The 24,784-nt window shown below is 39.0% G+C and overlaps 1 protein-coding gene across 5 annotated transcripts in view; it reads right to left on the reverse strand.

Moving 5' to 3' along the window:
* Nucleotides 1-328: 328 nt before the first annotated feature.
* The window catches only part of RAB3IP (RAB3A interacting protein), a 149,245-nt gene continuing 124,789 nt past the window's right edge, over nucleotides 329-24,784 (reverse strand). For 4 of the 5 annotated variants that reach the window (XM_032493780.1, XM_032493784.1, XM_014554591.2 and 1 more), the window contains 8 exons: nucleotides 17,563-17,658; nucleotides 11,835-11,912; nucleotides 10,985-11,188; nucleotides 8,070-8,198; nucleotides 6,721-6,833; nucleotides 3,143-3,242; nucleotides 2,985-3,054; nucleotides 329-682 (listed from right to left, as the gene is read on the reverse strand). In XM_032493780.1, coding sequence (XP_032349671.1) covers nucleotides 600-682; nucleotides 2,985-3,054; nucleotides 3,143-3,242; nucleotides 6,721-6,833; nucleotides 8,070-8,198; nucleotides 10,985-11,188; nucleotides 11,835-11,912; nucleotides 17,563-17,658 — 873 coding nt within the window. In that variant the 3' untranslated portion in view covers nucleotides 329-599. The remainder of the gene's footprint in view (nucleotides 683-2,984; nucleotides 3,055-3,142; nucleotides 3,243-6,720; nucleotides 6,834-8,069; nucleotides 8,199-10,984; nucleotides 11,189-11,834; nucleotides 11,913-17,562; nucleotides 17,659-24,784) is intronic. The other variant, XM_032493783.1, reaches the window with a different exon arrangement.

A 24,784-nucleotide genomic window follows, 5' to 3' on the forward strand; every position in this document is an offset into this window, starting at 1 on the left:
GAATGCACCTCTAGGATAAAATGTGACTGTCCTCTATTATATTCAATGAATCGCCGTAATAAAAGGATTCTTTAAATTACAGAGAACAGAATGATTAAAACAGTAACTTTCTTTTCAGAAGCAGAAATCTTTCTTTAAAGAAAATCTTTTGAAGCCAAACATATAAAACAAAAATTGAGCCATTCTACTGGGGGACAGAAGCTGATCCCGTCCACTCAGCCTTCTTCCTCATCCCTCAAAGGCTGCTGTGCAGTTTGAAAACTACAATTCAATACATTCAGCTGACCCTTTACGCCATGTCAGAGCTAGAAGAGAAAGCAAAAACACACTCAACCTAACATTTATTTATTTAGCTTTTTTTGCAACTATAAATTACAATCACTAGTACACCTGTAATTCTTTATAATGTGTTCTACTAAAGAATAAGCAAACACAGCATAGGTCAGTTTAAAAGAAATCACAGTACTTCTTAGTGTAATTTGCAAAAGAGGGAAAAAGTCTTGGACCCACTCCTTGGAAATAAATATCAGGTAACCATAAAAATATCCAGCCGTTTTCCAGGTATTCAGGGAGGTTCATGCACGGTCCCAGGCAGAGCATCAGAGTTCTTCTTTGAAATATCCCAGCTTTGCCAATGACATCTCTTTTCTCAACTGCATCACTTCCCAGAACATCTGATCAACTATACAAACAGAAAAGAGAAATACATAAATCATAAAATGCCATCCTGATTATTTTTAATCTCTTTCACTGAAAACTTAAGATTAGCTGAAATGCCAATAGGGCATTTCCTAATGACGTACCTAACACGCAGACATTCCATCACTATTTCACATTAACGTTTTCTTGTATTTGTGAGCATCCCAGTTTTATCAATGAATAAGCAGTATTTACTGATTTTCCACAGCAGTTTGTTAGACAGATCAATGACTACTGGTTTAGCCCAAAGGAAGCAGGCATCTCAGTGTCCTCAGCAAACAGCAACGCTGCTGCCTGCCTGAGGAACCGTGCTCAGCGCTCGATTACACAACAGTTATTTCTGACTTACGGACCTTCTTGCTCTACTTTGCTACATACTGGCCCTTTCACTCTTCACTAAAACTAACAGAGTAAATAGGGGTGAAAAAAAAAAGGAAAACAAGAGACAGTCCAGAGAATTTAGTAGCATTCTTTGTAATAACAGGGAAAGGTTTTGTGTATGGCTCAATTAGACATAAAAATACATGCAGAGGATAAGCTGTAAATTTCAATTATCTCTGCTTTTTTTAAGTCCCTTCTATAAGCGGGAAAATTACATTTTCAGATAATAAAAGGTCTTCCTCTGACGTATCAGATTAGACTGGTATTACGTTTCAGATAATAAAAGGTCTTCCTCTGACGTATCAGATTAGACTGATTTAGATCAGTGGTTCTCAGTCAGGGAGACTGCATCCCCCGGTGTGCATTTGGCAATGTCTGGATGCATTTCTCATTACCAGCGTCTACTGAGTAAAACAGGGATGCTGTTAAACAGCCTCCAATGCACAAGGGAGCCTCCTACAATGAAGCATTATCCAGCTTAAAATGTTAAGCACAGTCCTGAGGCCGAGAAAGCCTGCTTTAGATTCAGCCGCCCTAAATCCTTTTCAGGGCAAGGCAGATAATAAACAAATTTTAAAGTTAATAATAATTTATTACAAACCCACCCAGTATACAACGTGTACCAAACACTGTGAAGTGAAGAGTAAGAGAAACCAGAGAACATTCCACTTTTACCATCAGCCCCACCATCACTCATGACACGTTCTCCCTATTTTCATAAAGCGGATACCTTTCACTCTTCTCTACAAAAACGTCTTTTTTTAACAAGAATATACTTGACAACTTAACACAAATCATCTGTTCTCCATCTTAAGTCATATTATCCACCGACAGATATTCAAAAAGATTTCAATTTTATTAAAGTCATAAAAAGTACTGTACAGTGTAAAACTGCTTTTATGCGATGCAACCTTTTGAAATTCAGCATTAACTAATGACAGGTTTCACCCCTATTCTCTTAGGCATTAAAACTGAATTAAATGGGATTCTAAATAAATGTGACTGTTTTCAACATCCCAGAGCCTGAAAAAAGCTAAAACTAAGTTTTTTATCAACATGACTAATTTTTCCGAAGGATTAAGGTTTACGTGGCTCAAAGACAGTAGGTCTCTATTTGTTTTTAAGTATAAGAAAATTTGCAGTGTCTGAAAAAAATACAAACAAGAAAACTTCCCACAACTTCAAATACAAAACCTGCACAGACCTGTCCCTAGCCCAGTGTCCGCTATTTCTGTTTTTAAACAATATGTATTAGAAAAAAACAAAACCACTGCTTTGGCGCTGTCAGGCCATATCAGTTTCATGCCTGGTATTTCAGACATCTGGCTGTAAACCTGTAAGCAACCAAGAAAGACTATGTTGAAAACACTGCAGTACTTAACACTAGGCTGGCTCTCCCGGACAGACCATCTGCGCGCTTCTGATTTACAATACAGGCATCTTTATTCTGTTCAGAATTACCCGCCTGACTGCTTTATTACTTCACATACGAAAGCAGAAAATGCAGAAAAAAATGTATTGTTAGCTCCTTGTGGGTTCCACTAATTAAAATAAATCTGACCACTTCTGGAGCTTGCTCATTTTTATTTCTTAAGGAGTAAATTCAATGAGATTTTTACTCCTCTCACATTTACCATCTGATTTATCATATATCCCTTACAAGTTAAAACTGATCCTGCTTAAAACTCAAAATTAGGAGTAAAATGAGGCAAATTTAAAGATTAAATACAACATGTTTTAAAAGAGGCATTTGTTTCCAAATTCTTCACACATTTTATTAGACCTATAAAAGAGATCCAATATAAATGTACCAGTAATAAAGTTAACTCAAGCATTTCTACTAGGTGCTATACTTTTTACTGGACTTTCATGCAAGTATTTTATAATGAATTAAGAACACTCACCATCCTGCTGTTTCACGAGTCCCTGCTGAATATATCGAATGTATGTGAAAAAGTTACATACAGAAGTGATCTAGGTCAAAAAGAATAAAAAATGTTAAAACAGTCAAATGTCTCGTATCAAAGTGAGCTTTATTAAAATCTGTGGTTAAGTTACTTACCCTGTATCTGCAAAAAGGAGAAATATAATAATAGTTGCTTGAGTCCCCTAATTTAATTCTGTGTTTACAGGACTTACTCTGACCTGTGAGAGCACATTTTCTGTAAAATAAGGATAAATTTTAGTTTTTTTTTAATTAAAAGCATTCTGCCCCTACCTTCTGGACGAGTTGTATATTCATTAAGACAACAAATATTTGAAAACTTACTATGTACTAGGCACTCTGTGAGGCTAGGCGATAGTGATGAGAAAGGCAAAGTCCCCGCCCTTTGGGGCTTACATTCTAGAATCAGCTTCCTGGCACAGCATTAACCATGGTTCTAGAAACAGAAGCTCCAGGTTTAATGTACGTCCTATCCTGGAGCAAATTTACAAATGAGTAATCAGCGGCAGGGCAGGTTCAGTTTTCCAACAGGACTTCAAGTACTCTCTCAGCTGGAGAAAACTTAAAGATGACTGTTCAAGTCTCAAAACGTGTTACTGATAGCTTGCAGGGTGACAGCTGCGGATGGGGCAATTTTTGGTGTGCGGGTTGGTGTGTATGCATTTAATGTGGTGCCTAGGCCGGGTAAATACAGAGGGTGAGCTACCTTACACGTACACTGAGTCTTAGTCACACAAAGAGCACACTGCTTGCAGACACAGCATCCTTTCTATCTGCGCACTACAACATCTCAAATTTGGTGTCAGGGCTTTCTGGCTGGGATTAGGCTGAAAGCCTCTTGAGAGCAGGGAATGTCTTTTATTCACCTTTAAATGCCTGGCGCCAACCCTGTTGGTTAAGTGACAGGCCACCTGTCACCCCACTGCTCAACAGGATGAAGCTGACTTGTCTATCAGGCTGGACTCCCAGCAGCCCAGGTGTCACCCTTCTACACTAGAAGCTTGGCTGAATGTAACTACCACTCCTTGTCAATGCAAAATCAGTGTAGCTCTAAGTAAAGGGGAGTGGCCAATAGCATTTTACATGACATTATGAATTATGATAAAAATATATTAAATCAACATTAATTTTCAGCTATACTCACCAGAAATATGATACCAACGTGCCTCCGTCTTAAGCAAACACATGGAGAATGTGTATTTAAAAGAGGATCATTTTGGAAGTTGCCATTCAAAGGACAAAGTCATTCTTACCTTTTCAAAGAGATTCTGCCTCATTGTTCCTCTATTAGAACACTCCTCTAATGGTCTGTGATAGTACTTAAAAGCGCTAACTACCAGCTTGGGGAGGATGGGTGATCAAGAAATTTAAGGCACACGTGTAAAGTCCTTGGAACTATGCTGTTTTAAAGCATACTTTACACAAGAGGAAAAAGTAGCATCAAGCTAATAAAAATCACCTTTACACTACTCTTCTGCAAACAGACACATACCTGTTTGTCTACTATTTTTCTAATTTTGAAAAGACTCAGGTAAAGTGGTTTTAAGTATCAACTTTTAAAATAATCAAAAAGTGTTTAGGTTATCTCATTTTTAAAGCCAATATATTTTTATTTGAGCTAGAACTCAACGCTACGTCTTCTTAACTATAATTTCAATGTTTTTTTGTTTGTTTTGGGAGAAAGTAATTAGGTATTTATTTATTTTGATGGAGGTACTGGGGACTGAACCCAGGACCTTGTGCATGCTAGGCACACGCTCTGCTACTCAGCTGTACCCTCCTCTAATTCCAGTTTTGGTTTGTTTTTTTTTTAACATGCTACACGGCCTCAGTATCTCTTAACAGCTCTGGTCCCAAGATTTTAAATCCTTGATGTCCTTTTCACTTAGGGATGTCAACAATCAATCATCTCTAACTCCTTTTTTTTTAACCATTCCCTCAACCAAATCTAATCATCTCATTTTTTTTTCCCTAAGACTGATCACATCTTTCCTCCCAACACACTCAGCATCCTCTTGAACACACACCTTTCTTGTTCCCAGGCCTTCAGTCATACGGACCGTTCTCTATCTCCCCAATTCCACCTGTGTTTCAAAAGCCCAGATCAAATCAAACCCCTCCAAGAACCGTCCCTGATCATCACCAGTGGAATGATATAGTCTTCCACAAAATTCTCAGAGCACTGTGCCGTTCATTTAGTGATTATCTTGATAACCTCGTCCACGAGAGCCTTGGTCAAGGGGTCACACGGTACATTTCACAGAAGAGGACAATGTCTTCCTTTAGTTTTCCCCACACAATATGCACTATGAACACCTTGGCTCCTGGCCCCATTCCCACAAGCACAACAGTATCCTTAACTATATAAATTGTTCCCTAAACCTGAAAACCTGTAAAACTACTTTACTAAAATACTATAAAAATCTACTTAAACTGAGATCCTCATTTGTTATCATTTGATGTTGTTTGCACGTTTAACAGGTGTGATATATAATGCAAGCACAAATTTAAAATTCTACAATAAAACCTGCTAAATTTAAAATAAAGTGTAATACAGGACTGAAAAGTACAAAAACTGCTATCACTGATGACCAGCGTAAGAACACCCAGGCGTCTGCTGAAGGTCAGAATTGAGGAATGTAAATCTCTTCCCCAAAATTCAGGGGCACAGGTGTGGCACGAGGTGTGTAAAACAGGACACTGCTCTGGTGGGTGTGTGGCTCACAGAGCAAACAAAGGACTGGGCACCCTCCACAAGCGGCTGCTAAACCAGCACTGCGTGTTCCTGCTGAGAGTGCAACATGCCAGACAGGAAGCAGGAAGGACCACACAACTCTGACTTCTGGCTTTGACAGACCTCGCAATTAATCTCAACCAGCCATTTCCTCTTCTGCCTTCCCCATGGCCCTGATGGGAGTCAACTGTTGCTCGCTCTGAGCTCTCCTGGGCTCTCCAGTCCCCTACGCTGATATAGTTCTCAGCCACCAAATACGCGGCTTCCTCAAAACCGTTCCAAGTCACTTTTTAAACAGCTGTGTCAAAGGTTTTATGTACTGTTGGTTTCAGTCTTTCCTCCTCCCAGGACTGGTTGGAAAAAAGCCTGCCTTGCTATGAAATGTGGGCGTCACCCTCTGAAGGCTTACATCTGACAAATCTCTCTTACACATGGAAGAAAGAACTGTTCATTTACCAAAGTGAGAAAGTTCATAGTGAGAGTATGAAAGGAGAGGAACAATCAAGTCTTGTGGGGACCCTGTTTTCACACTTGCTAAGATCAGCTCTAATTCACCATCTCCTCAAACTATTTTTGATGACAACCCTTGGGAAGGAATACTTTACACAAAGGCCCAGAACACACAGCTATACGTATACATAAAACAAACAAGAATTTTGCTTATGACCCACTAAAGACACTTCATAATTGACTAACAAATTACAACATGTGGTTTTAAAAACAGTTTCTAGCACCTGGTCTACCTGGATCCCTAACATTTATGTGTATGTTTGTAATGAAAAGGGCTCTCCGCTGATGCTGAATTTGAAATCCCCACGCTGCCTAGGGACTGGTCTTTGGGCTGCACGGACCCTGACAAGAAATTTAACCACATTTAAAACTAGAAAAAATTAAATAACTGCAACACATAAAAATTTTTTAAACTCAGTATCTTCCACAAGGTATGGTTTTGAAAACATACTTTGGTCCTCCACATTCGACTGCAGATGCCTTCACAAATCGAATAGGTTGTAACCCCACTGGTTCGATGCTTAGAGTGTTGTTTTCCACAGCCTCCAGAACAGCTGAAGCCAACTGGAAAAAAAAAAAAAAAAAGGATTAGATGCTATGCTGGCAGAAAAATATAAAAATTCTATTCTATAGTAAATTGATTTTAAAAATTATTTTTCCCCAAGTTCCACAAGGTTTGCCTCAGCCAACAAAAAAGAAACCATATAATCTTGGTTTGAGTATCTTTATAATTCAAATATTGTTATGGAAGGCAATTTAGTTATAGCTAAGTAACTTCTCATTATCTGGAAGGGGATTAAAGGTATTAATTCCAGACCACTCTTACCCACAACCTACATCCACTGTTGATACCACTTCAAAATGAATATCCTAACTGTTTTATTTTGCTTACTTTATGCATTATTTTTAATACTGATTGTTCATAACACAAAAATTTATGCTAATTATAGCTATCTATTTTCTGGCCTTGTATTCATGTGCACAAGCATCTACAAAAGAATTAACTGAATTATCAAGTATTACATTTCCAGGTGGAGAGGGCAACAACTGACAAACAACCGATGGAACAGGCAAACTTCACTCTGGCAAGACAGCTCACGGGAGCAGTCTACCCAAAACCAGGCACACGGCCACGAGGGCTGACGTGCCCATACACCAAGAGCATTTTCCTGTTCGTCCTAACTTCTCCTTACAAGTAATGCTACAATTAAATCCCCTAAAGACGTAATGTAAGACTCTTAGGATCAACTTTCCTAAACAGGATATTTGCAAACTTTCCACGTGCAAGAAAATTAAAACTATGACCTTACATTTGTATAGTGCCTTGTACTATTCTTTTTGAAGTTTTTGTATCGACAATTCACTTACTTTTATCTTCTTAATAATAACCCTGTGACATAGAGGCAAGGAAGACATTTTTTTCCCGTTTTAAAGATGAAGAAATTCAGTATGACTTTTTTTTTTTTTTTTAATCACTACCCAACAAGCACCCCAGCGCACACAGGACTCCCCTTCACCCACCCGGGACCCAGAAGAAAGAGGCCCCACCCTCGAGCTTACTCAGCACTTCACTCCGACGCCGCGCGCACCGCAGCGTGAGTGATCTTCCGTTCAAATAATGAAAGAGGTTCAGGGAGGGAATGGCAAGAAATTAATATGATCCCAACATGGAATGGAGAAAATGGTAAAATATGACATATTGTAACATCTTATTTAAGTAAGAGATATTAAAATATATAACTGATTTAGTAAAGGTATGGAAACAACTTAATGCATTTCTATTAAATTTTTTTTGATTACCTCACTTTTTGAGAAGGTTAAACACGGAAAGATATCTTCCTGATAGATTTTGTCTAAGAAAGGACATGTTCTGTCCATTGTGGGCTCATCCTTCCAAGATCTGAATTCATTATACAGAGATAAGTCAGCCTGACAAATCAAAAGAAAACATAACATAACTTTTTAAAAAGTACAAACATAAAATCACTTCATAAAACCAAAACCTAATTGAAACACTACTGAAAAAGAAATACTCTTTATTTAAAATAATAATTCAGCCATTCTTAGTTATAACATATGGCAGCAATTTTTCTTTGTAAAACAGTCCAAACTCCCAAATGACTAATTAGCTCTTTTCAGTGTACCGCTGTGGTGTCCAAGGATGCTAACACTCTCCACCCCACCAAAAAATTGCTGGAGCTCTTCTTAAGACACACGTGCACACTGTTCTGAGTATAAAAAATGACAAGTCTTCTGAAAATAATCGAAAAGTATTGTGTGGCCAAGTTAATTAAATAAAGTGTCTGAATAAATGGAGACTGACTAAACTGTGAAACCCAGTTTGGGGCCAGAAATAACACTAATTGTTCTGCTATTACCTGAAGGCATTTCCAAAAGAATTTCCAAAATGTTTACTGTATATAAGCAGCAAGACTAAAAAGCAGCAAACAGCCTCCTAAATTGACTGTCTTAAAATATAACATTTATTTAATTTTTTTTTGGCATCTCAACATCCATTATTTACCATCTGAATTACCAACAATAACCCAGGCTGGCATCTGCCTTATTCGCTCTTCCAGTTGTCCCTCCTCTTCCCCGCCTCCCCCAACTTTAATAAATTTTCCCCAAGTTTTCTTCTCTACAGATTCCCTCAGCCCAGCTGACTACTAGCTGTCAACCACAGGCTGCACCCACCCCCAGCCACCCAAACACAGAGCAGGGTCCCTCATCCTCCTGCAGCTCTCAGTCACTCTTGTCCAGAAGCACTGGACACACTGTAAATGCAGCACTGACTGCGGCCACGGCCTCCGGGACAGCTCGACCAGGTGTGCAGGTCGTCTACGTGAACGTAACAGAAGCCTGACTGTATCTGAGCTTTCCTAACACTTTCCTTTAAGGTGAACAATGGCACTCTCATTGTGAATTGTTTTCATCCCAATCCATAAATTCCTTGAATCAAAGCTAAAGGCAAAAGGGTAAAAATATTAGCAGATGAGTAATACTTACATTTTCAAATTCATTTTCTTTGTAAAATCTACTCTTTAATGGATTTAACCCCAAAGCAGATAAGTAGTGCTTTAAGTAACGAGTCTCGTTTAAAGGCAGTAATTTAAATGATTTATTAAGAGCTGACTCTGCATCAGGAACTACCATAAGCACTTCATAAACATTTAATCCTCAAAGCTGAGCAGATAAATATTATAATCTCCATTTACAGATAAGGAAACTAGGGCTCAGAGAGATAAAATAACTTGACCAAAGTTACAGAGCAAGAAACCAACAGAAGTTCACATCTGAGTGACTTGATCCCCAAGCCTCGCCTGTGTGTGCATGCACACGTGTTTTAAACGCTTTCAGAAGATGTGTTGTAAATGTCATGACAGAATGCCCCCATCATATTTTCTCCAGAAATATGGACATTTTCACTTTTTTCCCAATTGTTTTATCTTTTTCTAAGACTTACACAGGTCAAATGTATGTTTCGTTTGTCTAATGAAACATTTTGACAAGTTTTTCACAAAACATTAGAATAAAAGATATATCTGGAAAGCATAAAGTTATTATGTTGAAGTTACATGCTGCCTGTTCATATTTTAAGAAATTTCATAAACTAAAAACAAAACTTCAAAATGTTCCATGAGAAAACATTCAAATTTTCTTAGTGTAAACAAAAGAGAAAAAAAGTACATGATTATACACACTGAGAAACCACAGCAAAAATAAAAGTTTTACCAAGCAATTTATAATGTTATCTAAATCAAAAGAAATTAGAACTAAAGTTATGACTTAAAAGTTTCTCGAATATTTAACAGAAACCAATGTGAATTTTAGGTTTTGTTACCTTCAGATTTGATCAAGTATTGAACTTCTCTCTCACTGGCATCTTTTTTTTTTTATTAATAACTAAACAAAGTGCAATTCTTTAAAACAAGTAACAACCTTGGTCATTCAATTTAATAAACTCCTGGCTTCCATGCAAAAATCTGAATAAGCACACACAGCTTCTTAAAGATTAATGATGGACCTGACTTTGACAAAGTAAAATACAGCTTTTCAGAAAAAATGGGATAGGACTTTTCCGTGAATTTCTTCTATCAATCCCCTTGGAAGTGTTTCCTCATCATATATAAGTAAAATAAATATTTTACAGTTACACAAGTCTTACTCAAAACAGTTCAAAATATTTCCATATGATGTTATCTTTATAATGTATCTTTTAAAATGATATGGCTACCATTAGTTCCATTTGTTGTTGTTGCTTAATTATGCAAATTCTAGGACTACCTTACTGATAAAAAATTCTGCTTCTCCCAGAATTTAAGTAAAAGCAATGTGCCATTCTTCAAGAAAATCACCTTATTTTCATGCATTTCTTATATTCCTATTTTGCTAGAACACTCTAGCAACAAATTGTGACCAGCCAGATCATTAAAGCTACCCGCTCTCCTTTATACAACACATGACAGTTAGCTCCCTAAAGGCAATAGCGAGATTAAGAAACTTACCAAGTTTCCAGCAGGTCCTCCAAGGTCAGCCAGGTAGAGAAGGGAACAGAGGCAGCCCTGAAAGCAGCCAGCTCTAGATAAAGCCTCCCCCATCTTAATACTGCATAATTTGCACTAAAACTTTTGCTGACAAAAATCATTACCGACACCTCGGTGATGAGAATTAATAAGTATCAACAGAGTCAGAGGGGACAGTCCTGGACGAGTTACCTCTTTGCAGTCCTTTACAATTGGCTGAATCACACTGAGGTCCTGGTGGCTGCCACTCATGGCGCTGCTTGTACTTTTATTCCTCGTATGCCCCTTTTTAAAGTGTGCCTTTCCGCCCGGCAGAGGCTCCTGCGTAGGTGATGTTGGAGAAGTGGACAATACAAGCGTCTTCAATGCAGCTACTTCGGCTTGAAGGACATCAATCTTGAAAAGAAATCAACACAGTCGCATAAACCAAGTACGCTTCGTGACAGATGCAGCTAAATGTTAGCAGTCTGGTCAAAACACTTCCCTTCCAAAAAGATGAAATATAAGTTTAATTTGTATTTCCTGTGGAGTAATAAAAGGAAAGTAAAACCAAGTTTCTGATGTTTCCATATGGTTTGGACTGAGCTGCTAGTCACAATGTCAAATGAAATTTTAAAAATTGCCCAAATGTCTAACATTTCACTCATGTCAATTTTCAAAATCTTCAAAATGTATTAAAAAATAGTTTATGATTAGTTGCAGTTTATATCTAAAATAGTAAGTTCTAGTAACATTTTGGTAGCTTCTTTTAGTAAAATAATAAATATTAACTTTAAAATGTGATTATATAATCCTTTTGATAATACATGTGATTCAGAAGACTTTAAATCATTTGCTTCTAATATAAATAGACACCAAATGCTATTAATTAAGTCTCTGTGGTAGCTACTTTCTTCTTTATAGTTTCCTGGAGTTTTAAAAATCTTCTACAATAAGCACTACTTTTACAATCAGACCAAGTCCAATACATGTTAAGGTATATTTAAGACGGTAATCACTAACTTCATTACATTTTATCCTATTATAAGCAGCAAAAACTTACTTTTCCTTGTGCTTCTTTTAGCTGTTTTTCTGCTGTTGCCTGCTTGACATTTGCTTCTCTCACCATCTTATGAGCTTCCTGAAAAAGTGAACATCTCAAATTCTGAAAACAAAGTATTTAGTGTTTGTTTTCAAAAAATCTTTCAATGGGTGTTTTTGAATGAGGCAAAGATAGACCAACAAAGTTTTGCCTAAAATTAAATCTTCAATGTCAACTACTGTAACAGCAATTGTCATTAGACAGACCAACTGACAGGAATGAGGAATAGGTACCTCCTTTTAGTACCTTTTACCACTGAGGCAGCCAAGCTGAGTCTGATCGTTCTGATCAATGCTACTGTAAGGACTGTAAGTGCGATGAAGGAAAACACATGACCCACATGTCAAACGGAACTTTTTTATAGTTAGATTTTTATAATTTTATCACTATATATACATATTCGTATTTTTACTCACAGCAAAGACATACAGAAGGGACAGGTAAAAATATTAACACACCAATAATGTTGCAGTTCATACGAATGACAGCGGAGAAGCCTTAGAGTTTCCAATAAAAAAATGCACAAAATGATATTAAGTGATGATTTTGTGCAGAGCAATCTAAAAAGGGAAATCAGAGTTTCTCCTTTAATAAGACCTTTATTTTTAGTACCATAAATACAAAAAACTCTAGGTATTTAATTTCCCTTTATGCATCAAACATTATTCATGACATCTCTTCATGAGGTACTGCTCCAGGCGCTGGTAGTACACTGGGAAAAGAGACCAGGCCATCGCTCTTAAGGAGCTTACGTTCTGATTACATTCTAATAGTCCGATAAAAATATCTGAGTACAAGTTCTAGACTTTGTTCTAAGCCCAACATGAAGCTTCACGGTTTTCTAAGGAAGAGAGTGACATGATCTTACTTGTATTTTAAAAAAAAAATTACTCTGCTGTATGGAATAGCCCCTATAAAGATTAAGAAGGAACTACAACTGCCTATAGATTGCTCGAGATAATCCCCTGGGATGTAAGAACATACATTCTAGAACTTCAGTTTCCAGTTCATGGGAAGGAAGGGAGTTAGGGAAGGAGGAAGGAAGGAAATCAGCTTCAAAGAGATTTACTGGTTTGACACTGGCACCCTCACCAGGTCTGCCGACGGCTCGGTGGAGGATGGAAGCTCTGCATCGTGGCTCTCCCACTGTCCGTTTGCTCTTAGAGTACTGTAATGAACTGCAGTTTGTATGTGCCCATGAATGCGAAATTACAGATTATATTAAAGTAAGAGAAGCTCTACTGTAAATGCTTTCTAATAAGATGAGATTAACTGTGAGAATATTCCATGCTCAATTATGCTGGTTTTCTTATGTCAAAGTCTGTAAGCGTTATCCAATTTAATAATGAGGTGAGCATTTTTCTTCTAAAAGTGACAAATGTTTCAGATCTGCTGAATTTTTCTGTATTAAGCGGCTGTCAATAAAGCAGTATTTGACAAATATATTCAAAATAATAAACGTATCTAATCTGACCCTTCAAGACAAGTTCCATTTTAACTATAAATGCAGAAGTAACCTGTGCTATGGAGGGGGTGTTTGTTCAAATGTTTGGAAATGGATTCTGCTTTCCTTAATAGTGAACTACTACAACTTGGAACAAACTTTCTATGGAGAATAATGTTTAAAAGCTGGACGTATTTTTTTAAATGTGTTTGAAGGCATCAGAGAGCTTACAAAATAGTGAACAATCGGAAGGCCAAGATCCAGGAGAACAGGTAAAGCCAGGAAAGGGGGCTGGGATTTGGGGTGATCCTTCCCCACTAGAGATACATGAGGGACACAGTGCCAAGGGATGACATACGTGTAACTGGAGTCCCAAAAGGAAAGAAAAGAGCTAGAATGAGGCAGCAGCAGTATCTGATAATTCACAGGATTTTGCAAACTGACAAAAGACATCAAAAGGTATATTCAAATAAAGTTTGAAAACTTTTCTATCACTCTGTCACCTGAAACTGAAAAACATAAATATCATCTACACCAGCGGTCAGCAAACTTTCCAAAGAGGCCAGGGAGTAAGTGGTTCGGGCTCTGTGAGCCACGGGTTCTCCGGTGCCGCTGGCCCGCCCGCTGCTGGGGTGGGAGCAGCCACAGACCGCACCCCAGCGAGGCGGCCGCTCCCACAAGCGCAGGGGCCCTGAGAAACGAGCTGCAGACAGTTTACATGTGTCACAAAACAGTTCTCTTTTGATATTTTTCCCTCTCTTACCACTTGGAAATGTAAAAACCAATCTTGGCTCACTAGGCTGTACAAAAGCAGATACAGGCCAGCTCCACCCTGCAGGCTGCAGTAGGCAGACCCCTGAGCTCTGCAAACATTCACGTCTATGTACTTACAAACCCTGAAAACAGAATTTTTCTCCTATCTGGTTAGCAGTGATTCAAATGAAGGGTTTTTTTGTTTGTTTCTTTCTTTAAAAAATAATTTTTATTCAACATCTTCTGATTAATTTTCAAAAACAATGTGTTGGTATTAGACAGAAATTCACTAGAGAATGTTCTGGAAAAACCTCGTAACTGGCAATGTGACTAGAAATTCAGTACAGTGATTTATCACAGGAAAAAAAGTACTTGTTCCTTTCGGATCAGTGAGTTATCAGCAGCATTACATCTAAATTTTAAAAATGGGATTTAGACCAGACCTTCATCTGAATCATACATTTAAAACAAGATTTCAAAAACAAGGTAACATATTCAATCACACTCCTCTCATGAAATACACATACATACATATATATGTCTTAGTAAGAATAAAATATTTCTGTACTATTATAAAGAAATTTAAGCACTTTTATTATCTCACTCCTTTTAAAACTTTTATGTTTTGTAATGTATGTAAAACATTACAATGTGTGTTCGTGGATGTGTATCATTTATAACTAAGCACATATACTCTTAGAACAGTGCCTAATACATAGGGAATGCTCACTAAACATCAGGTATCTTTACCATAATGAAGGTCCATGTTCAAATTTGTCTCCATAGCTTGAGACAAACGGAAGTGCCATTTATGACATTCACAGTACTTAAAGCAAGATCAAGGTCATGAATCTGAGCCCCAGCGTTGTTTCTTACTCTAATTATGCCTCATTTTCTTCACAGATAAAATAATAATTTGTACTGCACGTGCCTTATAGCACCATTGAGAGAAAACTAAGTGTATCATGGATACTTACTAAAACTGGCTGAAAAAATATAAAAATATCTTAAGACTACATCTTTTTTTTTCCATGTTAAATGTAGACTACTTTGTAAAGCATTCTTTCAACAGACTTCATTTTATATTATCTCAAAATCTAAAATGCTGTAAGAAAATATATATATATATATATATATACACAGACATATATATAAAACTTTTGAGTCTTGTTAAGTATTTGATAACTTTTAGGACTCAACTTTGCTGAAGGATAATTATATTCAAGATTATTCATCATACATAATAAATTCTAATTTGAGTTTACATGTTAAGTTTACCAAAACTGTGCAAACTGAGCTTATTCAGAATAATACATAACTCTTAAAAAACTATACACACATACACATAAAATGCAAGTAAAAACATCTTTTGGTAAGACATGGTAAACTGAGATCACGAAGGCACAACTGAGACCACAGAAAAACTTCCCGCACTTTTTTCTAAATTCTTAAGTAACTGGTTTGGGGACAACTTTCTTCATTACTAAAAGCACCTGTAATCAATGTAGTTTCCGTCCCAGAAAGTGTACACAGTTAAGGGCATTAGTCATAGTTAGGTTGGAGGTAAGTTAGGGACCCAGAACCTTTGTCTTTAGGTGACTTTTTCATTCACTGCATTTCTGGTACTTCATGTCCTGCTGGGATGGGAAAAGCCTGTCTTCCTCCTACATCATCTAACAGAGCGTCCATTTAAGTGCCAAGGGGAGGAGCTAAGTGGGGCTAAAATCAACTTGCTTTCTTATCTACTATCCATGTATCATTACACTGTTTTCTTCTAGGCAGATATGACTGGAGGAAAAGTCTTATGTTTCTGCATCCCCCACCCCCATAGACAAATGTGGCACGTTACGCAGCTCCTGTGCCAGAACTGTAACTGCCCACTACTGCTACGCTTGCCTTCATCTTCCTCTCACCTCCAACAACCAGCTAACTAAACAAAAAGTTTTTAAATGTTCATGAAGGGACCGCCAAAAAGAGGAGAGCGCAAAGGGGTGTGGAGCAGAGGGGCACGAAAGCCCACACGTCTGAAGACGCCCACGGCAACATTACTTGTAATGATAAAAACCGTGGAATATACACTTGCTAGATTATTATTATCATTACACTGACTGTGTAGTAACATGAAAAGATGTTATTTAAAGAAAAAGTACAAAATATATTAGGATTGCAACTATGTAAATACACATACCTAAAACAGAAGAAGATTCTGCATATACAAAAAAAACAACAGGTGAAGAAATTTTTCACCCAAAAATCTTTTTTTCCCATTAAACTATTCAAGGACAAAATTTTAGGGAAAAAAAAGAAAATACTGGTAAACGGATGAGACATCAGTCATTCTAGTAACACAATGCTTTTGATACGGAACTTCTGAAGGCTAAAGGCGTTATAACCTAAAGAAGGCATCCTATGGTGGTGGTTCTTAACCAAGGAAGTACTATCCTCTCCTCCCATCCAGAGATATTTAAAAGTTGTCAAAATGATGAGGGAGTATTACTAGAATTTTCTGGGCAAACTCAAGTGCGATGGTTCATTTTGTGTACCAACTTGACTGGGCCACGGGTGCCCAGATATTTTAGTCAAACATTCTGGATGTTTCTGTGAAGATGTTTCTGGGTAAGACTAACATGTGAACCGGTAAGCTGAGAAAAGCAGACTGCCCTCCACACTGTGGGTGGGCCTCAGCTGAAGGCCTGAATAGAACAAAAAGGCTCATCCCCACGGAGTAAGAGAAAATTCTTCCTGCCTTCAGACTCAAACTGAAACATCAGCTCTTCTGGGGTCTCAAGCCTGTCAGCCTTAAGATCTCTCAGCTCTCCTGGTTCTCAGGCCTGTGGACTCGAGCCTGGAACTACACCATCATCCCTCCTGGGTCTCCAGGCTGCCAGCTCGGCCTCCAAATCTTGGGACTTGCCAGCCGTCGTAACTGCATGAATCAATTCCTTATACGTCTCTTTCTACATACATGTAGATGTACACGTGTATATACACACATCCTACTGGTTCTGTTTCTTGGAAACCTCTACTACACCAAGGATGCTAAGCGTCCTACATCACCGGCACCCCTACTGAGAAACACTGCTTGAGCTGGGTAGGAATTTTGGTCCTGTGGCTGAAGATTATATGATTCCGTCACAAAGACGGCAAACCCTTGAGGTCGCCTTCTGATAGGGGATGATTTGAGGAGCATTAGAGGGCACACATCTTTAAGTTACTCTAAAGCAGCCCCTAAACAGTTGGTAAAATCAAAATTAAGATTTACCTCCTTTCTTTCCGCATATGCATTTTTCAAACCACCTGATTCTGGTTTTTCTTCCTTCACATCATTTTAAATTGTAGACTCTACATTTCTTAAATAGTTTATTTTTTTCAGAGAACTTATAAATATGCATGAAGCTAAGCATATCTTTTTCAAGAGTCCCTCAAAAAAACAATTCTATCAATATATAAAAACCAAGACGTTGCTCTTGGCCAAGATGTAAACAGACCAACCTCAAACAGACTAGCTGTGAGTTCCTCCAATTCCTGTCCAAGTTGATCTCGTACTTTAGAAAGCCTCTCACACTCTTCATCTTTTAACTTCAGTTCCTATGAGAAATTGATCATTTTATTTTTGGTTTCCAAAGTTTGAAGTTAGGTTCAGCAGACTATATAATCTTTACTAATAAAATTACAAAATACAAATACTGTCCCTCCTACAATATGCACACGAACGTGTTTATTTAGCACTTGCCATGTGGAAGCAATCCAGCAAATCTAAAATTACAAATAATTCTGACTCACGTATTAAATTTTCATGTTTCTTTCATAAATATCCAAGGATTCAGTATAATTATCTATTACACGTGAAAATAAACAAGTAACTTCATTCTTTTTTTCCTTTTCTCTGAGCAAGAAATTTAATCATGCTTATTTATTTCAGTAAAAGTCCAGCGAGGTTTTTTTCATGTTTACATTAAAACCTGTTTACCTCCAGATAACTTCATGTACCATACTGTAATTAGTCTAAAATTCCCATTAGGAGGCTATGCTCATTTAATATCGCAACCAGAGGTAAAAAATGTGTATTTACATTTAAAATCAAGAAGAATATTAATGATAAAAATTCTACATTTATACACAACTCCTCAATAGGACACAAATAGATGCTAAAAATTCCTTTAAGATGTTAAAATATGCAATTTTATACGTTGCCCTAAATTAATCCGTCATCCTTAGAGATAGAAAAATCCAAGCTCCCTATCTATTGGTCACAAATACACTAATAAAATAATGAGCTAGCTGTGCCGTAATTGTGAAAGCATAGTTTTTGAATGCTGCAACAACCCCTGAAAACCAAATATACCAACTGGGATATGAGAAGAGCCCAATGACTACATCTTCAACAAAAGCAGGTAGAAGAGAAGCCCATAAGCTGTAGAAAACGTGGCCACGCTGCCCAGATGCCAGGCCCAGACGCCAGGCCCACAGCCGCGTGGAAGGGAGCAGCAGGAAGTGGAAGGGACTACAGAGACACTCCCCACAGCCTCAGAACCCCCAGAGCAGTACAAATAAGCCAAAAGAGGAGGATTCCACCCTTGGTTAAAACTGGGAGGAAAAAAACCTGAGAACAAATGGAGAGAAAGGGAAAGGTTTTCACAGGCACCAAGTTGCAGATGAGTGCAAAAATCTTATGTATAGTGGCAGTAAACAGCAGAGGGAAGCTCTGAACTCTCAGGAATCTCAAAGCATCCAGCAAAGAGACCTTTCCAGAAGGGCAGAGCTCCATCATAAGGGGAAAACTCTTGGATTATAAAGCCAAATTGCAGAGCAGGAATAATGGGGAGGGAGACAGAAACGGGGGGGGGGGGAGAGAAAGAGAGAGGAGAGGGAGAGAGGGAGAGAGGGAGAGAGAGGGAGAGAGAGAGAAGGTTCAGATATTAAAGGAGGGGTGGCAAGGTTCCAAAGGAAACAAATCACCAAAAGTATTATTAGAAAAAAATAAGTATGTTATGATGTAATGCTACAAGCCTAAAGCTCAGAGACACGGGGCTAATGGAGAAAACCTGCTTTCATGGTTCTGTTGTTACTAATTATTGCCCTCTCTTTTCAGCTTAAAGAAGACCCTTTAACCTTTCCTGTAAGGCTGGTATAGCGGTGATTAACTTCTCTAGCTTTCACCTGTCTGGGAAACTACCCCTCCTTCAACACTGAATGACTGTCTTGCTGGGCAGAGTAGTTTTGGTTGGAAGGTTTTTCCTTTCAGCACTGTGAATGTGTCAGGCCAGTCCCTGCTGGCCTGCAGTTTTGCTGAAAGATCTGCTGAGAGTCTTACTGGGAGTGGGGTGGGTTGGCGGTGGTCCCCTTGTATGTAACAAGTTGTTTTTCACTTGCTGATTTTAATATTCTCTTTATCTTCTGATATCTTGCTTATAATGTGCCCTGGTGTGTGTCTCTCTGAGTTCAGCTTTTTGGGAATTCTATGGGCTTCCTGGACCTGGATGCCTGCTTCTTTTCGCAGGTTGGGGAAGTTTTCAGCCATTATTTCTTGCGAGACTTCGCCGCCCCTTCTCCTTCTGGGACCCGAATACCGTGACGCAGTTTCACAAGGCCCTTAAGTTATCTTCACTTTTCGTCACATTTCTTTTTCCTGTCTGTTTGCTGAGTCCCACTGCCCTGTCTTCCAGATCACTGATCCTTTCTTCTTCATCTAGTCTGTTGTTGAGCCCTCCAGTATATTTTTCAGTTGTTACTATATTCTTTGGCTCTGAGTTCTGTTTGGTACTTTCTTATATTTTCTGTCTCTTTGCTGAAATTCTCACTGTGTTTGTTCATCCATTCTTCTCCCGGCTGTGGTGAGACCATTATTCTGAACTCTTCATCAGGTAAATTACTTACCTGTTTTGTTTTGTTACGTTTACACTTTTTTCTGGGGTTTTATCTTGTTCTTTCACTTGGAACGTATTTCTCTGTTTCCTAATTTCGCTTGACTCTCCGTGTTAGCTTCCACGTATTATGCAGAAGAGCTCCCTCTCCCAGTCTCAAAGGCACGGCCTCATGTTAAAGATGAGCCCTACTGCTCAAGTCCTAGCTCTTGGCTGCCGCTTGGACCTTTGTGACTGTCTAAGCACCCTGGTTTAACCTTGACAGGTCCCAGCTATTGAGTTTGCACCGAGACCTGTTGGTGTTCCAAAGGGAGGGATCTCAGTCAGCACCTAGTTTCAGGTTGATGAGAAACCAGACCCTCAAGCAGCAGCTTTCAAAGTATGAAAATACACACAGCCCCACGGGAACACAATCTAAAGCCCTGCTGGCCTCTAGACCAGGTGATCTGAGGTGTCCCATTGGCAACGGTTGCAAAAATCAGGGCTCCAGACAAGTGTATAAGCTCCTTTCTGGGAGGTACCAGCAACCCGTAGTGAGGCCAAGGGAGAGAGCAAAGACGGCATCCCCTGCCCTGCGTTCCCTGCGCGCACCCCGTGCCCTTTAAACGTGTGGTAAACCTCAAGCCTGCCCCTCAGGCGGAAGCTTCAGGACAAGTAAACAGGATGGTTCACAGGAAGACTGGGATTGCATTTCAGTCCGCTGTCTACGCCACGCCCCGGGGGTAGTAGTCTGCCTAGAACTGTCTCTCTGATTGCTTCAGTTCTGTGGGGCCCAAAAACACAAGCCGCCCCCCACCAGCCTCCAGAGCCAGGCATCCAAGGGGCACCCTGTGTGGACTGTGTGTGCCCACTGGCTGCCGTGGGGCTGGGATGTGCCCGCCTGCTTCAGTGAGGCTGTGGGAGAACACAGGGATGGAGGACCCCAGCAAGGCGGAGGGACAGCCCAGCACCCCCATCCCCAGGGAGAGCCCCAACAGATGCCTTAAAGTCAGCAGATGAATCTCCCTCACACATGGTCTAGGCACTTTTCACACTGCTGCGTTTGCACTGGGTCTCAGGGCAAGTCAGTCTGTGTGTGAGCCTTTTCAGAGCAAAATATCGGTTCCTTGCAGGCTTTTTCCTGGACATAAGCCCCACTGGTTTTCAAAGCCAGACGTTTTGGGGCTCATCTTCCCAGTGCAGGTCCCAAGGGCCCAGGGGCCCAGGGCACTTTCTTTTTTTTTTTTTTTCTCTTTTTTTTTTTTAAGGATTTTTTCCCCTTTAATATAAACGTATAACCACAGTGGTCCACTGTACAAATACAAAATACGCAGGGTGTAGACCCCTCGCTCCTCAGCGAGAAGCTCTGTGTCTGTGGGACCGTTTCTGACCCGCGGGCCCGCTGCACCAGGGCTGGGCTTTCCAGCGAGCCTGCATCTCGGCCTCTCCTATCCATCTCAGTGTGGCCCTTTTATCCTTTGGGTGGGGGAGCTGTTCAACTAGTTTTCAGGCCCTTTACAGAGGGAGTTACTCCATATGCAGCCGCAGATTCAGTGTGTCCATGGGAGGAGGGGGTTCAGGACCTTCCAATGCCACTCTCTTCAATCGCCGCCTCGAGAAAACCTTGAGCAAGGCTTACCTCTGAGAGACTGAAGTGGCCACACAGATACCCAATAACAACAAAAGGGAAAGCCCTGGAACCTAGAACTGCGAGAGCTATCCTGGTTCATCCTGCTCCTTCACAGGACCCTCTTCCTAATAATCCGGGGAAATCCAATTCATTTAACTGTGAAAAGCAGACAAAAGGTGTGTGAAGCTACCATAGTAAAGCGGTTAAACACAAAGGTAGGTAAACTACAAGTGAGAGAAAATCAACAGCTATCAAATCTCAACAGCATTTTATGCTGGAAAACAATGGTCATTTTTTAAGATACTCAAGTGAAAAAACTGTAAGCTGAGGATTGCATACCCAGCCAAAGTATCCTCAAGTTAAGACCAGAGACAAGGAGTTATAAACCTGTAAAACTTCAGAAAGTATTTCCCTGTGTCTGCCTGAGTAATCAAGCAGAGATTGAGTTTTAGATAATCAAGAAAAAAACGGAAGCAGCTTTAACATTAAAGATTAGGAGTGAAAAGCAAATGGTCTTCACTGTAGAACCACAACTAAAAGATGAGGATGCCACAAGAGTGAAAAGACAAGCCACAGACGGGAAGAAAATACCTGTAAAAGATGTTTGATAAAGGACTGCTAACCAAGATACACAAAGAATTCTCAAAACTCAGCAGTAAGAAAACAAATAACCTGATTTTAAAATGTGCAAAAGATCTGAACAGACACCCCATCAAAGTACACAGATGGCAAATAAGCATATGAAAAAATGTTCCATTTTATATGTCATCAGGGAAATACAAACTAAAATGAGATACCACCATAAATCTATCAGAATGACCCAAAACCAGGACACTGACAACAACAAATGCTGGCGAGGATGAGGGAGCAACAGGAATTCTGAGGCATGCTGGTGGGAATACAACATGGTACAGCCACTTTGGAAGACACTTCAGCAATTTTTCACAAAACTAAACATACTCTTACTACACGATCAAGCAATCACACTCCTTGGTATCTACCCAGAGGAGCTGAAAACTTATATCCACACAGAAACCTGCACACAGATGTTTAAACATTCATAACTGCCAAATCTTGGAAGCAACCCAACTTAAAGTAAGTGAATGAATAAATAAGCTGTGGTACATCCAAACAATGAAATATTATTCAGCGCTAAAAGGAAATGTGCTACCAAGCCACGAAAAGCCATGGAGGAAAATGAATGCATGCCTAAATAAGAAAATCCAGTCTGCAAAGGCTACACACTTTACGGCTCCAACTACATGACATTCTGAAACAGGGAAAATCATGGAGACAGTGAAAAGATTAGTGGGCTGCCAGGGACTGAGGGCTAGGGAGGGGTGAGCAGGTAGAGCAGAGGATTTTTAGGATAGTGAAACTATTCCACATGATCCTACAATGATAGACACATGTGAACCCTAATGTAAACACTGAAGTAAATGGTGGACAACAGCATGTCAGTTTACGTCCATCAACTTACAAATGTACCTTTCTGGGGTGAGATGCTGAGAGCAGGAGAGGCTCTGCGTATGTGGGGACAGGGGGTGTATGTGAACTCGGATTTCCCTCTTGACTCTGCTGTAAACCTAAAATTGCTCTAAAAAATCTATTTTTCAAATGGGGATAAAGCTGACAAAACAGTTATGGTAAATGGCATAAGCTTTAAAAAATGTAAAAATTACACAGAGAAAAAAACAGGAGAAAGATGAAACTAAATTCACTAAAATTCTTAAATATTAACTGGGAACAAAGGGATACAACATGAGGCTCACACATCAACTAGTATAAGGGAGTGGGTACAGCTCAGTGGTAGAGTGCGTGCTTAGCACACATGAGGTTCAATCCCCGGTACTTCCATTAAAAAAAAAAGAAAAGAAAAGAAAAAAAGAAGGATATGGTATGTTATGCTTCATCTAAGTAGAAAGTAAAATTCATCAATTTATTTTTTTTAATCAACTGGTATAAACCTAAACATGTATAACATCAAATTAATACTTGTAACTAAAATTAAATGTTAGAAGAAAAGGAAAGAAATAGTTACTAGATACTTTATTGTACTGCTTATGCTGGGAACAAAGTCAGTTTCTAAAGAAGAACTAAGATATAGAAGTTCTCTGATTAAAGGTAACAACTAGAATGGAAATCAAATCTTCCAAAATACCAAAAAGGAGAAAAAGGGGGCACAAAGAAAACAGAGCACATAGTGAAAAGGTCTGTGTGTGTACAGAGTAGACATGGGAAAGTTACGTGGCAGAAACAAGCCCAAATGCAGCACACTTACCAATAAAAATAAATGTGTGCAACTCACTAATCAAAAGAAAATGATTTTCAGAGTGGCTTAAAAAGCAAAATGCATCTCTATGCTCTATACAAGAGACACACCTAACACAAAGTGACTCAGACAGATTAACAAGATAGGCAGAAGTGTACTGAAAAATACAATCCAAATAAAAACAAAATGGAGACTTCAATCTTGATTCAGACTAGGCCAAATTCAGGGCAAAAGTCATTAAAGAAGATAAAGGGAATTTCATAATGCTAAAGACTACGTTGCAAAGTGGAAACTCGAAAATACTCACAAACACAAAATACAAAAGGAGACCTAAACATATAGGAAGAAAGACATTTTATGTTCTTGGATAGAAAGACATCATAAAATGCCACTTTTCCCTGAGTTAATTTATAAATCTACACATGCATAAATTTAATACCAGATTCCTCTGAACTCTTAAAATTTCACGATTTTACACTTACATATGAAAACTAGGTCAATTCATTAAACATTTCCTACTATGCAGGTACTATGGTTGTCCCTTGGGATACAAAACCAAATAAGATACTGTCCCCTTGAGAAGCTTCCAATCCTTAAGGCAATACGTATGTCATTCATGAAGGCATAATTCTTGAATAGCCCCTTACCATCTACCAAAGTGCCAAAAACCTCACCCTGCTACTGAAGACCATCTGTAGTATGTTCTCAGGTCCCCTTCTCAAGAGATACTGCCCTTGATCCATACTTTAAAACTAGAGTTAAACTGGTCTGATTCCTTCTTGTTTCATTACCTACCCTGACCCCATCCACCTGGACTGATCCTTTCCCTGTATGTCTGACTACTTCATCTTTATGCTTCTAGGTCCAACTCAGTCTACCCACAAAGTCAAATTCGTATTCCAAGTGAGTACTTTTCAGAATGTCATTTGTACTTCTCATTATCAGTATCTTGTACGGTAACACAGCTAT

The sequence above is a fragment of the Camelus ferus genome, chromosome 12 (assembly GCF_009834535.1).
Source record: "Camelus ferus isolate YT-003-E chromosome 12, BCGSAC_Cfer_1.0, whole genome shotgun sequence".
Classification (NCBI taxonomy): Eukaryota; Metazoa; Chordata; class Mammalia; order Artiodactyla; family Camelidae; genus Camelus; species Camelus ferus.